The 16,344-nt window shown below is 41.0% G+C and overlaps 1 protein-coding gene across 1 annotated transcript in view; it reads left to right on the plus strand.

Moving 5' to 3' along the window:
* The window catches only part of SPMIP2 (sperm microtubule inner protein 2), a 119,552-nt gene extending 103,616 nt beyond the window's left edge, over window positions 1-15,936 (plus strand). Inside the window, exon 4 of the mRNA XM_003927931.4 lies at window positions 15,634-15,936. Coding sequence (XP_003927980.3) covers window positions 15,634-15,907 — 274 coding nt within the window. The 3' untranslated portion in view covers window positions 15,908-15,936. The remainder of the gene's footprint in view (window positions 1-15,633) is intronic.
* The last annotated feature ends 408 nt before the right edge of the window (window positions 15,937-16,344 follow it).

Here is a 16,344-nt window from a genome sequence, read left to right on the forward strand (position 1 = left end):
CATATGTTAGAAAGAATATCTGATATATAATAAGTATAGAAAACTGCTGAATGAATGGAGCTAAGGAAGGAGAGACCGAGGGAGATAAGTGATAACTACAGTCATCCTGATGATGGGAGCCTGAATTAGAGAGCTGGGGGTGGTGGGATAGCTTAAAGAAAGACTCAGTGGGACTTGGCAACTAACTATGTGTGGAGGAATGGAGAAGTAAAAGTGAAAGCTAATTCTGATATGTCTCTCTTGGGTGGCAGAGTATATGGTGATATCATTGACCAAAATAGGGAAGACAGAAAGGAGAGTGTATTTTGAGGGGTGACAGGTGGGTAGAGAAAGCAGAGAGATGGGGAGATAAGTTGAGAGGCAGCATTCTACAATATACAGCTGACATGTATAAATTTTTACTGTGGGTCAAACACCATTTTAAATGCTTTGTAAGTATTAACTCATTTAATCCTCATAAAGAGTAGTATCACAGTATTGTTCCTATTTTATTTTTGAGACTGAGTCTTGCTGTATTAAATAACTCTTGCTGTGTCACCCAGGCTGGAGTGCAGTGGTGTGATCTTGGTTCACTACAACCTCCGCCTCCCGGGTTCCAGCAATTCTCATGCCTCATCTTCCTGAGTGGCTGGGATTACAGGCACTCACCATCACACCTGGCTAATTTTTTTTTATTTTTTGGAGAGATTGGGTTTCACCATGTTAGCCAGGCTGGTCTTGAACTCCTGACCTCTAGTGATTCACCCACCTAGGCCTCCCAAAGTGCTGGGATTATAGGCGTGAGCCACTGTACCTAGCCTGTTCCTGTTTTATAGACGAGATAATTGCATAGGTTTGGAAGGCAACAACTCCTGCGTTCAAATCCCAGCTTTCCTGCTTTTCAGCAGTCTGATCTTGAATATGTAAAAAAATAGGTAATAACTATCATATAAAATTATTACAAAGATTAGAGATAATACATATAAACCAACTGGCATAGTGTCTGTAACCTCATATGTCTCAAGATATACTAGAAAGTATTATTATTATCAGTGATGAGATATCCTTGTGCTAGGTCCAGTAAAAAATCAGGCATTTGTGTCTAGATTGTAAGAACTGAAAGTAAAATATTTAAACATCAATATGTTGATGTTGGTTGGATCCTTGGATATAAATACTATTCCCTGGCTTGGAGGTGAGTGGCAGTGTATGAAGAGGTAAGAACTGGGGGTAGAATTCTAGAAAATACCAATGGTAAAGGAGCAGGAAGAATAAAAGATTCTTCCAAAAGAAATATAGATGAAATAATATTAGAAGTAAGAAGGGAGACATAGAAAAGTTTTAAAAGCTCAAGAGCAAAGGGTTTCTAAGAAGAAGGCGATATCAACAACCACAAATGCTTCTGGGAAGCCATATTGGAAAATCTAAAAAGAGATGATTTGATCTGACAGATACAAGAGAGGTTGCTGTTGGCGGGGGTAAGAACCATTACAGTGAAGTAATGGTAACCCAAGGCACAACTTCAGCAGATGAAGGAGAAGTAAATGAAGAAGTAGAAACAAAAGAACAGGAAGTTTTTTCCTTTAAATAGTGAGTCTCCATTTCATCTGCCAGTGATTCCATTTGGAAAGCACTTTAGGAATGGTGGACTAAGGACCTCCAAAAATATGCTCCTCTAAAAAGGAAATAAGATCACTGGCAAAAATTGTCAAAATCACCTTCTTAAAAACACTGGAGACCAGGCACAGTGGTTTATGCCTGTAATCCCAGCACTTTGGGAGCCTGAGGTGGGTGGATCACTTGAGGTCAGGAGTTCAAGACCAGACTAGCCAACATGGTGAAAACTGTCTCTACTAAAAATACAAAAATTAGCTGAGTGTGGTGGTGTACTCCTGTAATCCCAGCTACCTGGGAGGCTGAGGCAGGAGAATCGTTTGAACCGGGGAGGTGGAGGTTGCAGTGAGCCGAGCTCACGCCATTGCACTCCAGCCTGGCAACAGACTGAGACTCCATCTCAAATAAATAAATAAATAACAACAACAACAACAACAACAACAACAACACCCCTGGGAATGAACCAAATGCTTGCAGCAATTCTTGGAGCATTTATTTGAGAAACATGGCCGAACCTTGGTAATAGTGATTTTTGTGGCATCTGAAATTGCGCTATTCTCATCTCTTCCTAAATCCATGGCAGCCTTAAAAATCAACAGCTTCACATCCACGGAAACTGTAAACATCAGTAGCTTACCAGTCACTGGAAGCTGAACACAGATTCGAAGCTCTTTGAGAAGCCCTGTACCCAAAGACAGGTCATATTTGACGTGTCTTGAAATCTCTTGAAAAACTTTATTCTCAGGGCTTGTTTTTGTCTGACCTGACTGTGTGTGAACAGCTCTATCCCATGGGCATTTGCCAAAAGCAAAAAATTAAGACACCCAGAGAAATTAGAAAGAATGGCCCATACACAGGGTAAAAAAACAGTCAATAGAAACGATCTCCAAGGAAACGGAAACGTTGGATTTACCAAACAAAAACTTTATTATTTATTTATTTGAGACAGAGTGTTGCTTTTTCACCTAGGCTGGAGAGAAGTGGTGTGATCTTGACTCACTGTAACCTCTGCCTCTTGGGTTCAAGCAATTCTCCTGCCTCGGCCTCCTGAGTAGCTGGGATTACAGGTACCTACCTCTGTGCATGGCTGATTTTTGTATTTTTCACAGAGATGGGGTTTCACCATGTTGGTCAGGCTGGTCTTGAATTTCTGACCTCAAGTGATCCAACTGCCTCAGCCTCCCAAAGTACTGGGATTACAGGCATGAGTCACTGTGCCCAGATCTGACATACGATTCTTGAAATTGTTTAGTGTTAAGACTTTTAATTGTCTTCCTTAAAAGAACACTGCACAAACAGATATATTATTTCTTTATGGAAAGAAAAATTGTACCCAGTATTTCTACCTGAAGCCAGGCTGTTCTTGAACTCCTAGCCTCAATCTATCCACCCACCTGAGCCTCCCAAAGTGCTAGGATTATAGCCATGAGCCACTATGCCCAGCCCAGACAAAGACTTTAAATCAGCTATTATAAATATGTTCAAATCACTAAAGGAACCATATCTAAAGAATTAAAGGAGAGTATGAAAATATTTTATCAAGCAGAGAATATCAATAACAAGATAGCAATCATTTAAAAAATTCTGAAGTTGCTAGGTCACACCTATAATTCCAGCACTTTGGGAGGCCAAGGTGGGCAGATCACTTGAGGTCAAGAATCTGAGAACAGCTTAGCCAACATGGTGAAACCTCATCCCTACTAAAAATACAAATGTCAGCAGGACGTGGTGGCATGTGCCTGTAGTCCCGACTATTCGGGAGGCCTAGGCACAAAAATCACCTGAGTCTGGGAGGCGGAGATTGCAGTGACATTGGGCCACATCTCTCCAGCCTGGGCAAAATAGTCAGACCCTGTCTAAAAATAAAAATAATAATAATAATAAATTCTGGGCTATGCACAGTGGCTCACACCTGTAATCCCAGCACTTTGAGAGGCCAAGGCGGGCAGATCACCTTAGGTCAAGAGTTCCAGACCAGCCTGGGCAACATGGTGAAACCTGTCTCTACTAAAAATACAAAAATTAGCCAGGCATAGTGGCAATGCCTCTAGTCGCAGCTGCTTGGGAGGCTGAAGTATGAGAATTGCTTGAACCCAGGAGGTAGAGGTTGCAGTGAACAGAGATCATGCCACTGCATTCCAGCCCTGGTGACAGAATGAGACCCCACTTATAAAATTCTGGAGTTGAAAAGTATAATAAAAAATAAGGAATTTACTAAATTTTCTAGAGGAACTCAAGAGGAGATTTGTACTGTCAAAAAGTAATCAGTGAGCTCGAATATAGGTCAATTGAAATTATTCCAGTCTAAGTGACCAAAAAAAAAAAAAGAAAGAAAAATGAACAGAGCCTCTGAGATGGTAGGATACCATCAAGTGTGCCAACATAGAAAAATGGTAATCTCAGAAATAGAGAAAGGGGAAGAAAGACTATATGAAGAAATGATAGCCAAAACTTCCCAGATTTGATGAAAAACAGTAATCTATATGTTCAAGAGGTTTAACAAACTCTGAGTAAGATAAGCTCAAAGACTCATCATAGTCAAACTGTTTAAAGGTAAAGACAGAGAATCTAGAAAGTAAAAAATGAAAACTGACTATCATATAAATAAGAGATCCTTAGTAAAGCCTGGGCACCATGGCTCATGACTCTAATCCCAGTGTTTTGAGAGGCCATCGCAGAAGGATTGCTTGAGGCCAGGCCTGGCCAGGAATTGAGACCAGCCTAGGCAATGTAGTCAGACCTCATCTCTATCCAAATAAAAATAAAAACTTCAGCTGGGTATAGTAGTGCATGCCTATAGTCATGAATACTCAGGAGGCTAAGGTAGAAGGATCACTTGAGTTCAGGAGTTCAAAGCTGCAGTGAGCTATGATCCCACTATAGTCCTTTTAAAAAGGCGACAGTCTCTTTTAAAAAAAAAAGCCAGGTATGGTAGCTCATGCCTGTAATCACAGCACTTTGGGAGGCTAAGATGGGTGGATCCCTTGGCCCCAGGAGTTTAGGACCAGCCTGGCAACATTATGAAACTCTGTCTCTGTAACAAATGCAGAAATTAGGCAAAGTAGTGTACACCTGTAGTTCTAGCTACTTGGGAGGCTGCGGTTGTGAGGACTACTTGAACATGGGAGGCGAAGGCTTCACTGAGCTGTGATTGTACCGCTGCATTCCAGCCTAGGTGACAGAGTGAGACTTCTTTTAACTCAGAGAGAGCAAGAGAAAGAGAGAGAGAGCGAGCGAGAGAGAGAGCGAGCGATCCTCAATAAGATTTACATGAATTAACAGCAGAAACCATGGAAGCCAGAAGGCAAGAGGATGACATATTCAAAGTGTTAAAGGAAAGACTGTCAGCCAAGAATTCTATGTATGCAGCAATTTGTAGTATGCAGCAATACTATGCTTCTGTGCTTCAAAAATGAAAAAGATGTTCTCAGATAAACAAAAATGGAAAATTTTTTTCACTAGCAGATCTGCCTTGCAAGAAATGTTAAAGAGGATATTTCAGACTAAAATGAAAGGGCCATACACATGAACTCAAATCCACATAAAGAAATAAAGAGCACTGGTACAGGGCACTGGTAAATACATAGGTATGTTATAAAGTCAATATTAATATATTTTTGATTTGTAACTTCTCTTTTCTCCTATGTGATTTAAAAGATAACTACATAAAACAGTAATTATAAAATTATGTTGATAGGCTTATAATTTAGAAAAATGTAATTTGTCTGAAACTAATAGCAAAGGAGAAAAGAGGAAATGGAGTTATACTGAAGCAAAATTTTTCATATGATGGAAATTAAGTTGGTATTAATCCTAACTAACTAGATTATTTTGAAATAAGGTATTAATGATAATCCCCAGGCGAACCAATAAGAAAGTAACTCAAAATCACATACTAAAAGATACAACAAGGAAATTAAAATAGTGTACTATTTAAATGAAATGCAAGGCTAAAATGTTAAAAAAATATCTATTTGCCACAAAAGAACACATGAAGAAATAGAGAAACAAAAAATATTTAAGACTTATAGAAAACAAATATCAAAATTACAGATATAAATCCTACCAAATCAATGACTATGACTATATTAAGTGCAAATGGACTGAACAATCAAATTAAAAGTCAAACATTGTGCTGGGTTTGGTGGCATATGCCTGTAATCCCATCACTTTGGGAGGCCAAGGCAGGAAGACGGCTTGGGGACAGGAGCTTGAGACCAGACTGGGCAATAGAGTGAGGCCCCATCTCTACAAAAAGAATTTTTTTTAAGTAACCAGGCATGGTGGCATGCACCTGTAGTCCCAGCTACTCAGGAGACTGATGTGGCAAGATCACTTGAGCCCATTCCTTTTTGTAACATTTTTCATGACTTTCACAGACAATCTTCAACATGCCCGAACTTTCTTACTTTGTTTTATAGCTGCCTTTATTAAAGGTGCATTCTTATCTATAACTTTCTTAATATTTCTTTCTCTTCTTCCTATTTTCTCTCTCTCCTTTGTCTTACCCTTTGTGTCTTTCTCTGATCTCTGTCTCTTCCAGTTTCTCTCTTTTTCTTTCCTTCTATTTGTCTCTATAATCTTTGTTTCTGTCCCAATCTCTTTTTGCCAGACTCATAGGATCTTTTCCTTAAGTCTCTATTTCATTTGTGCTCTTTCTTTCTCTGGTTCTCCACATCTGCCGTTTCCTCTCCTTTCTCTTTTTGATTTCTTTTCTTACTTTGTCCCTCTCCTAGTTTCTCTTTTTTCTTTGCTGGTCTTTCCCTTGCTGTATATTAAATGCTTAGATAAGATTCTGTGTTTCTGCCAGGTACAGTGGCTCATGCCTATAATCCCAGGACTTTGGGAAGCTGAGGTGGGCAAATCATCTGAGGTCGGGAGTTTGAGACCAGCCTTGCCAACATGGAGAAATGCTGTCTCTCCTAAAAATACAAAATTAGCCAGGTGTGCTGGTGCATGCCTGTAATCCCAGCTACTTGGGAGGTTGAGGCAGGAGAATCACTTGAACCTGGGAGGCAGAAGTTGTGGTAAGCTGGGATTGCACCATTGCACTCCAGCCTGGGCAAGAAGAGTGAAACTCCATCTAAAAAAAAAAAAAAAAAAAAAAAATTCTGGATTTGGGGTATTAACTCTTTAATTTCTTTTATTATTAATTCCTTAAGGTCCTGTATATTCTAATGGGGATTTCTTACCTATTTGTAACCTTTAAGACACCTCAACTAAAGAATACTGACCCCACGGCTTTTCTTTCCTTGGTATTTTCCAAGGAATACTTCACCATCTTTCCTGTGGCTTCTCTTACCTATCCCTGTTTTTAGAAACAGTCTCCATACTGGGTGCCAGTTAGTTTCTTGCCTATCCCATTTTTCAGAGGCTTGTCCTTCTTTTTCACAGGGAGAGTTCTAACTATCCCCGCCCCACTTCTGGAGGTCTCTTTCACTCCTTTCCTTTCGTTTCAACCTCTCTGGCCTTTAGGCTATATGAAATGGTCACAGAACTTTCAGGTCCATTCATTTTGCCCTGACTGGCCTCTAGGCTGTATGAAACTATCACAGATCTTTCAGAGAAGAGCCACTCACATCAAACTCACACATGGACACCCACACTCAACCTCCAGAATTTTGACCACCAAGGAAGTCCTTTGTGATCCCCTTTTGACATTTCCTACCTTGGTCTGTGCACAGAGTTGCCTGGCCAATGCAACACTGCAAGTGTTTTCCCCATGCTGCTGAGTTTGGGTTTATTCCTTGCATCAGGTGGGTCCTGATTCCTTATTCCTGAGGCCACCGCAGTGAGGCAGCAGGGCACATCTCTTCATGAAGGAGAACCAGAGAGTGCTCCCAGAGGGGAATGGGTCCCTGTATGGGCCACTGTTTTGTTAGAAATGCTTGTTCCTGGGTGCCAACAGCAAAAGTTAGCATTCAGACAAAATGTTTTCTCATCAAGGCAATTTTACCTTCTGCAGAAAGGGTGTTACCTATCAGCAATCCTGCCATGAGAGCACACTGAATAAAGGAAAGGCAGGAATATTTATTCTTTACACGTTGGATCTTCACTGCTGTGTCCTATCTCCATTGGTTGGAGCTGGACTTCAGTCTAAGCTAAAGCAGATTGGCTAACAACTTAAAACTTTCCTAAATAGGTAAAGGCAATGGAGAACAAAGGAAGAGAGGAAGTTGGTCACAAAAGGACTTAGAAAAGTAATAACATTTCTGAAGAAGGAACAGGCATAGGCTGTGAGCTGGGACATGCCTGGGAGCATGTCCAGCACAAATATCTTGGTTAAAGTACAAGGACATAGAATGTACTTACTCCTTTACATCTAACAGGTACATAAAATAGAGTTAATAATGAGTTACTAGCAGAAAGTAAGAAGGTTTTGAAGAAAGTTAGTCTTGAAAAGAAACTATTATTTCTAACATTCATTATTATTATTAAGAAGGGAAACTTGGAAGAGGAACTTTTTACTTTCTACAACAATGGTGCTGGGATGACTAGATATCCATCAACAAACTATAATATATTCATGCAGTGAAATATTATTTGGCCATAAAAAGGAATGTAGTACATTCTACAACATGGACAATTTTTGATATAATTATTCTAACTGAAAGACAATCACAAAAGGCCACATTTTATATGATTCCATTTATATAAAATGTCCCCAGTAGGAAAATGCATAGAGATAGTAGATTAGTTGTTGCTAGGGGCTGGAGGAAGGGGAGAATGGGGACTGAGTGTTAATAAATACAAAGTATCTTTTTGGGGATAGTGAAAATGTCTGAAATTATTAAGTGGTGGCGATTGTATAATCTTTTGAATATTAGAAAACCCTACTTAATTGTTCACTTAAATGTGTGTGGGTTCAATAACATGAATTATATCTCAATTTAAAAATGACCTAAAACGATTAAATAATATGATCGAACAATCTGGATCTAGTGATATAAAATCAATTTATTTAATCAGCAGATATATACAATATCCTCTTCCAGACATTTGGGGATGTCTCAGAAATATCTCACCATCTTCTTCTCCCCTTCCCCGACAATATAGTCTTAGAGCTACTAGGTACAGCCTGGCAAAGTGATTGCCTGCCCCAGAGTGGGAAACTGGGAGACCGTGGTGGTCCAGAGCAGGGTGAGAAGGGGTCTGCTGGGGAGAATATCCTGAGTTGGGATGTTGGGTTCTAAGTGGTGTGAGCAAGGCATACACAAGGCAGAGGGATGGCAGTAGCATTGGGAAATTGCTTATAGTCAAGGAGACAGATCAGGTAAGTAAATATGTAAAAGGAATGGGAGCCATGTTTATCACTGTAGTAGAAGAAATTTATAAATATGGCAAGGGAGAAAACTAGAATTTTCCAAACAAAAACTAGTTTTGTCTAGGGGTGACACAGGAGCAGTGTTGCCCCTAGAGCAATAAGAATGCTTAACATCGAGATCTTGGTTTCTAAATACCATTCTCCATGAAAAGGAACTAGAGTTCTGTATTAGTCTTTTTTCCCACTGCTATAAAGATACACCTGAGACTGGGTCATTTATAAAGAAAAGAGGTTTAATTGGCTCATGGTTCTGCAGGCTGTACAGGCTGCTGCTTCTAGGGAGGGCTCAGGAAACTTACAGTCATGGCTAAAGATGGAGGGAAAGCGGAAGCAGGTATGTCTTCTCATGGCCAACAAGAGAGAGAAAGAGCAAAGGGGAAGGTGTTACACACTTCCTTTTCTTTCTTTCTTTCTTTTTTTCTCTTTCTTTTTCCTTCCTTCCTTCTTTCTTTTTCTTTCCGTCTTTCTTTTTCCTTCTTTCTTTTCTTCTTTCTTTCTCCCTCCCTTCCTCTTTCCTTCCTTCCTTCCTTCGTTCTTCTTTCCTTCTTTCTTTTTCTTTTTCCTTCTCTCTCTCTCTCTTTTTCTCTCTCTCTTTCTCTCTCTTCTTTCTTTCTTTCTTTCTTTCTTTCTTTCTTTCTTTCTTTCTTTCTTTCCGAGACAGAGTCTCACTCTGTCACCCAGGCTGGAGTGCAGTGGCATGATCTTGGCTCACTGCAATCTCCACCGCCCAGGTTGAAGCAGTTCCTGTGCCTCAGCTTCTCAAGTAGGTGAGATTACAGGCATGCACCACCATGCCCAGTTAATTATGTTTGTGTATTTAGTAGAGATGGGTTTCACTTATGTTCAACAGACTGGTCTGGAACTCCTGAACTCTGGTGATTTTCCTGCCTTGGCCTCCCAAAGTGCTGGGATTACAGGCCTGAGCCACTGTGTCCGGCCTCCACACTTTTAAACAACTAGATCTTGTGAGAACTCTGTCATGAGACAGTGTTAGGGGGATGGTGCTAAATGATTAGAAACCACCCCTGTAATCCAATCACCCCCCACCAGGCCCCGCCTCCAAGAAGTCCCTTCATAAAATGGATTATTCCAGGGCTGAGGTGGGAAAAGATGACCATGGAACATCTTTTGTGCCAAAACATAAGGAAGTTTATGAAGATTGACAGGGACATGTCAAAAGGACACAGAAGGCAGATTGAAGGGCTTCTACTAGCCAAATCTGGGATAACTTGAGCATCAAAATGAAAATGTTTGTGATGGATTATTACTTATTGGATAAGGCAGGAAACCATGAGCCCATACTGAAATAAATCGACTTAAACAAGTAACACATTTGATATGGGATGAGATTTTTACATAAATTTAAAGTATTTTTCTAGAAACTAATAACAAGAAATGTGATAGGATAAAGGAGAATTCTGGTAGATAGTATTTTAAGCAAATGACCTAAGTGAATGTCATCAGTAATGGGACAACTCAAAACTACGGTTATTCTGTGTGATTCCTGTCCAAAGATGCATAACCCGAATCTAACCCAGAGGAAACATAAGAGACCCAAAGTGACAGACATCTACAAAATAACTGGCCTGGATTCTTCAAAAGTATCAAGGCTATGTGAAAGTCACAGGAAGACTGAGAAATGGTTCCAGATCGAAGGAGACATAAAAACTAAATGTAACTTGTGATTCTGATCGAGATCCTTTTGCAAAATGGGCATTATTGGGATGCCTGGCCAAACTTGAGTGGTGTCTGAGGATTTGATGTTAGTAATATAAAAATGTTAACTTTTCAATTTTCTCTGCTTTTGACAGTTATGTTGAGGTTCTGTAGAATGTCCTTGTTTGTGGGAATTGCACACTGAAGTACTTGGGGATGAGGGGTCTCCTGTCAGCAACACACTTATAACTGGTTCGGGAAAAGAAGATTTGGTACTGTGCTTCCAACTTTTCTATAAGCTTCAGATTGTTTCAAAGAAAGAAAAGCATGTGACCCTAGGGGGCCTATTTATTGTAATAATTAAGTAGTAAGAATGTTGCACTAAAAATGTGTGGTGGTGGTGGTGTTCACCGTGGCGCATGCATGTGTTTGATGCTATTTTGTGTGTGCCCCTGACACCTGACCATCACCCAGGCCTGGCACTCATGACCCAACTGGAGCCAAACCTTCTCCTCCTTGGTTTGTCTCTTTAGACGTTGGGGCCCATCTGAAAGATCAATATAGTGTGGGTAAATGCCCATAGTCGATGTGGCCAGTATAGTTGTAAAACCTTTAGTATCTTTGAACTACATCTAATTTCTAACTTTCTATTGCTTCTGGTGATCCCAATTTCAGGGACCTAGGAGATACTGAATTTAAATTACAAGGTTATTAAATAGTTTAGCACTTAAGTGAAGACTAAAGATGGGCAAGGATTTTTCTTTTCTAAACACTTCTATATAGTTACTTGTATAACATGGTAAAGAAAAGGTGACATTTGTGTGAAATGGTTTTCCCATGCGTCGTTAATCAAGCTAATATGAACTATAAGCAATATCTGTTGCTTACATTCTCATCATCAGCTATCCTGCCTTTTAAACTTCCTTGAAATTATTTTTAGCTATTCATCTGTACTTGTAAATAACAAAACTCAGTTAAACTGAACCGCAGGTATCTGGTCCTACATAGCTCCCTGCAGGGAGGGGAAAGGGGCTGTAGAGCAGGTGGAGGTGAAGGGAGTGGGAGGGGAGCAGGCATCTCATCACTCGGTTCTGATCTTCCTTGTCCTTCCCTCATTTTCCATTCTTCAAGATTAGTTGAGTGTCAGTTATATGCCAGGCAGGGTAATGGCACTGGGGAGCCAGTGATGAAACAGATACACTCTGGGTCTTTTCAGGAGCACTGAATTTGTAGGGAGAGAGTCTGCTGAGCTAGGAATTCAAGAATATTCTGGCTGGGTATGGTGGCTCACAACTGTAATCCAAGCCCTCAGGAGACCAAAGCGGGCAGATCATGAGGTCAGGAGTTTGAGACTAGCCTCACCAATATGGTTAAATCTCATCTCTACTAAAAATACAAAAAAACCCAGCCTGGTCTTGAACTCCTGACCTCAGGTGATCCGCCCACCTCAGCCTCCCAAAGTGCTGGGATTACAGGCGTGAGCCATCGCGCCCGGCAGGTTTTAGTTTTTATTTTTCTTACCATGCTTATGTTTCGCTCTGTCTTCTCAAACACATGGAGAACATTTATAAGTCCTGTTTCACATCCTTGTCTGCTAATTCTATCATTGTTTCCCTGAGAAAACATCTGTTTTTCTGAGTCTGACTTGCCCATTTTTGTTAAGATGAAAAATGTAATATTACTAAGATCTCCTCTGGGTGTACTTAGTCATCTTGAAAGTTGCACTAAGTTATCAATGGAGTATCAGAAAATAAGACCTTTGGAAAAAGATCTAAATATGTTTAGCTCAATAGCACTCAATGCAATATGAAATCACAGTTGATATTGGACGGAAAATTTTAAGGAACAGAAATTCAATCTCTCATATCAACATAAACATCAGACACAAACCATAATTTACCATGCACTGACTTCTTCCTATTTTTCTAAAGAGAATGTTTAAAAGTTTGAGCTGAATTATATGACACAATATAATTGCATTTCCACAAGTTTTTGATTTAAATAGCCTACATGTTAAAACAAGGACCTCTTAGATTTACTTAAGAGTTTTACATAAACACAAAAAATGTTCTAGACTAACTGTTTCAATTTTAGAAGCACCATGTGGACACATAGCCTTTAAAAGATATTAAAATTGTGTAAAGTACACATGCAGCTTAACCTTTACTTACTTGTTTTTGAACATTTTTTTAATTTAAATTATTTTCTTCAAACTTGACCTGAAATAAAAATAGCTATCTCCACCAATAGAACATTCAAGCTGGGGCAGGACGAAGACAAGGCTTGAATCCGTAGGTCCTGGGTAATTCCTTGGCTAATATTTTCCCCAGGCTGCAACTAAAATCCAGCTTCCGTGAGTAGAGAGGAGTGTTGTCATTTGGTTATTTCCACCAAATTAAAAACTTAATGCTTTCACTGAGTTAAAATGGAATCCTGCTTAAGCCAAAGTCAGTCAAAACTCTCTCTCTCACACACACACACACACACACACACAAATTAGCCAAGCATGGTGGCATGTGCCTGTAACCCCAGCTATTTTCTCCAGCCTGGGTGACAGAGTGAGACTCTGTCTCACAAAATAATAAAATAAAATAAAATAAAATTCTAGTACTTTCCACAGAAGAAGTCAGGCCAGGCGTGATGGCTCATACCTGTAATCCCAGCACTTTGGGAGGCCGAGGCAGGTGGATCACCTGAGGTCAGAAGTTCAAGACCAGCCTGGCTACCATGGTGATACCCCATCTTTACTAAAAACACAAAAATTAGCCAGGCGTGGTGGCAGACATTTGTAATCCCAGCTACTTTGGAGGCTGAGGTGGGTAAATTGCTTGAACCAAGGATGCAGAGGCTGCAGTGAGCTGAGATTGTGCCATTGCACTCCAGCCTGGGTGACAGAGTGAAACTCTGTCTTAAAAAAAAAAAAAAAAAGTCAAATAGTGCTATTAAAGGAGAAAAATTGCTGCATGACAGGAATAAGAAAAGCCTTCATGGAAAAGGTGATGTTGAAAGCCCCAACTTAGTTGCAGCTTTCCAGAAAGAAGGAAGAGAGAGAATCACAAGCAGAAGGAAATTGAAGCAAGGCTGAGTCTCAGAGTGCAGCTTCTCTGGAGCTCGAGGTGAAGGCAAAGGCACAAGGAAGGACTGTGTGTGTCTGAGAGTAGGGACAGGAGGATCCACTGGGGTTGGACCTTTTCCCCCCCTACTCTGTCACCCAGGGCTGGAGTGCAGTGACTTGATCTCGACTCAGTGCAGCCTCTGCCGCCCGGGTTCAAGAGATTCTCCTGCCTTGGCCTCCTGAGTAGCTGTAATTATAGGTGTGTGCTGCCATGCCCAGCTAATTTTTTGTATTTTTAGTAGAGACAGGGTTGCACCATGTTGGCCAGGTTGGTCTCGAACTCCTGACCTCAGATGATCTGCCCGCTTCAGCCTTCCAAAGTGCTGGGATTACAGGCCACCACACCCAGCAGGACCATTTTTAAAAAGAAAGCAGACAGGCCAGGCAGTGGCTCACACCTGTAATTCTAGCACTTTGGTAGGCCGAGGTGAGTGGATCACAAGGTCAGGAGTTCAGGACCAGCCTGACCAATATGGCACAACCCTGTCTCTACTAAAAATAATAATAAAAAAATTATCCAGGCATAGTGGCACTCACCTGTAATCCCAACTACTCGGGAGGCTGAGGCAGGATAATCGCTTACTTGGGAGGTAGAGGTTGCAGTGAGCTAAGATTGTGTCATAGCACTCCAGCCTGGGTGACAGAGTGAGACTCTGTCTCTAAATAAATCAATTAATTAAAGCAGACAAAAATCAATCAGCAACAACAAACTCCCCTGTATGCTACGCTGAGGAGTTTGGACTTTCTTCTAGGATGATGGGATGTCAGGGGAGGGTCTGCTGGAGACACCCATGATCACTTCCCTCCCAGCACAGGAATTCTGTGATTCTCAGGAGCAGGAAGGAACTGCCTGACCTCTGTATGCTGTGAGAATTGCTCACACTCTTGCTTCACTGAGCTCTCTGCTCACACATTACCTCTTCCTCTCCTGTCTAACCTCATGAAAACAGCATGCCCAAGACTTTCTACTCCTCATCTGCCTTTATTTTTCTACCTAGAACTTCCCAAGTATTTCACTTATCTGTGTGGTGTTTGTCTCCCCCACAGGTATATAAGCTCTATGACAACAGCGACTTTGTCTTATTACTATTGGTCCTCACGGTGCCTTGTACTGTGCCAGCCATATAGAAAATGCCTGTAGATTCTTGAATGAGTGAAGAGTGATGCAAATCTCCCACAAATCACGGTCCAAGACCTTGGAAACTCACAGTCTCGGATTCTAGAAAGAGAACTTTGCAGTCTCTAAGGGGCTCTTGCAGCCCAGGTTGAGAGATGGTGAATAAGAAGTCTCAAGAGGCTCTCTAAACAACAACAGCTTTCCAAACACGTTGGCAAATCCCAACCCTTACAATTCTGTTTCTGTCTGTTCCCCAGAGCCAGCCTTTGATAATGGAAAGGCAGGGCTGAGATAATGTTCTATTTTAGGGTTGTTAGAACTTAGCCAAAGATCTCACCAGGGCAAGAGGAAGAAGCCTAGATCTTTCCTCTAAAATGTAGTCCAAAGCCAGAGCTTGGACTAGAAAAGCTGGTGATTTCCTGAATGTGCATGAGACCTCAAAATGGGCAGGTCATGTCCCTCAGGAGATCACATGGGTCTCATGATGCCTCGGCCTTAGCGTATCACTTTCAACTTCACAGCATCTTCCATGCTAGGCTCTGAAGGGACATAGGGCCACCATGGTACAGTAGAGCCTTCATCAACAAGCTTCCTAGACAAGTGTCGCTCTTGGGGGTAGTTCTTTGGATCTCTAGGAGTCTGCTGATGTAGAGTGGCCAGAGTCCAGAAACTTCTCGGAATTGGTCACGTCTTCTGCTTTCCCAAGCCACATGGCTAGAATCATCTTAAATTACTAGAAAAACAGACAAATCTCAATGATCTGAAAACCGGTGGCCTTGTTTCTAGGTCTTTACCATTTGAGAACCAATCAATGTGTTCCTGTTCCAGGCAACCAAAACCTCATGTCCTGGATATGCAAGGAAAACAGAGTCGTGCCTCTTTTGCCTGGCATATGAGTGACTTCGAGGACACTGATCGGAGAAATTCCAAATGGGCTACTCTTGTTAGGCAGAGTAAGTCACTAATGCCAAGAGCTTCCGAGCCGTCTAAGCTGCCGAAGCTACCAAAAAAGGAAAAGGTACGATTTTTTGCTTTTCTAAATCGTCATAGAAAATGTCAGGCTGCTTTAACATATAAATTGGGGCGGGGCTTTTCATACTAATACTAAGTTTGATAGCTTCTTTTAAACCATCGAAGCATTTTGTAATCCATATTGGATTGCCACAGTGATGTTTATTCAGTGGGTAAGTGGGCATCATTCCCCTTTTATAGTTAAAACAAGGGGTTGCGTCCTCAGAATTTCTTATCACTAGGTTTGACCTCGAGATAACAGCCATTCCTGTGATTTCCAAGAACCGAGAAAGCATTGTTTATGAAATGGAGGTAAATCTGTAGCTCCCCTCAAACCCCTCACAGACTGGTTCGCAGAGCAAACTTATACCCATTTGAATGCTAGGATTTCCCCTGAACTACTTATGGAATCATGGGCAAGCTGCCTAATTCCCTGTATGGGTTTTTATAAGTAAAATGGGGATTTGGGTATCTGTTCTGAATATTTCACAGAGTTAGGAGGAGAATTAAGTAAAGAATGTGGAAGTA

The sequence above is a fragment of the Saimiri boliviensis genome, chromosome 3 (assembly GCF_048565385.1).
Source record: "Saimiri boliviensis isolate mSaiBol1 chromosome 3, mSaiBol1.pri, whole genome shotgun sequence".
In the NCBI taxonomy this organism is placed as follows: Eukaryota; Metazoa; Chordata; class Mammalia; order Primates; family Cebidae; genus Saimiri; species Saimiri boliviensis.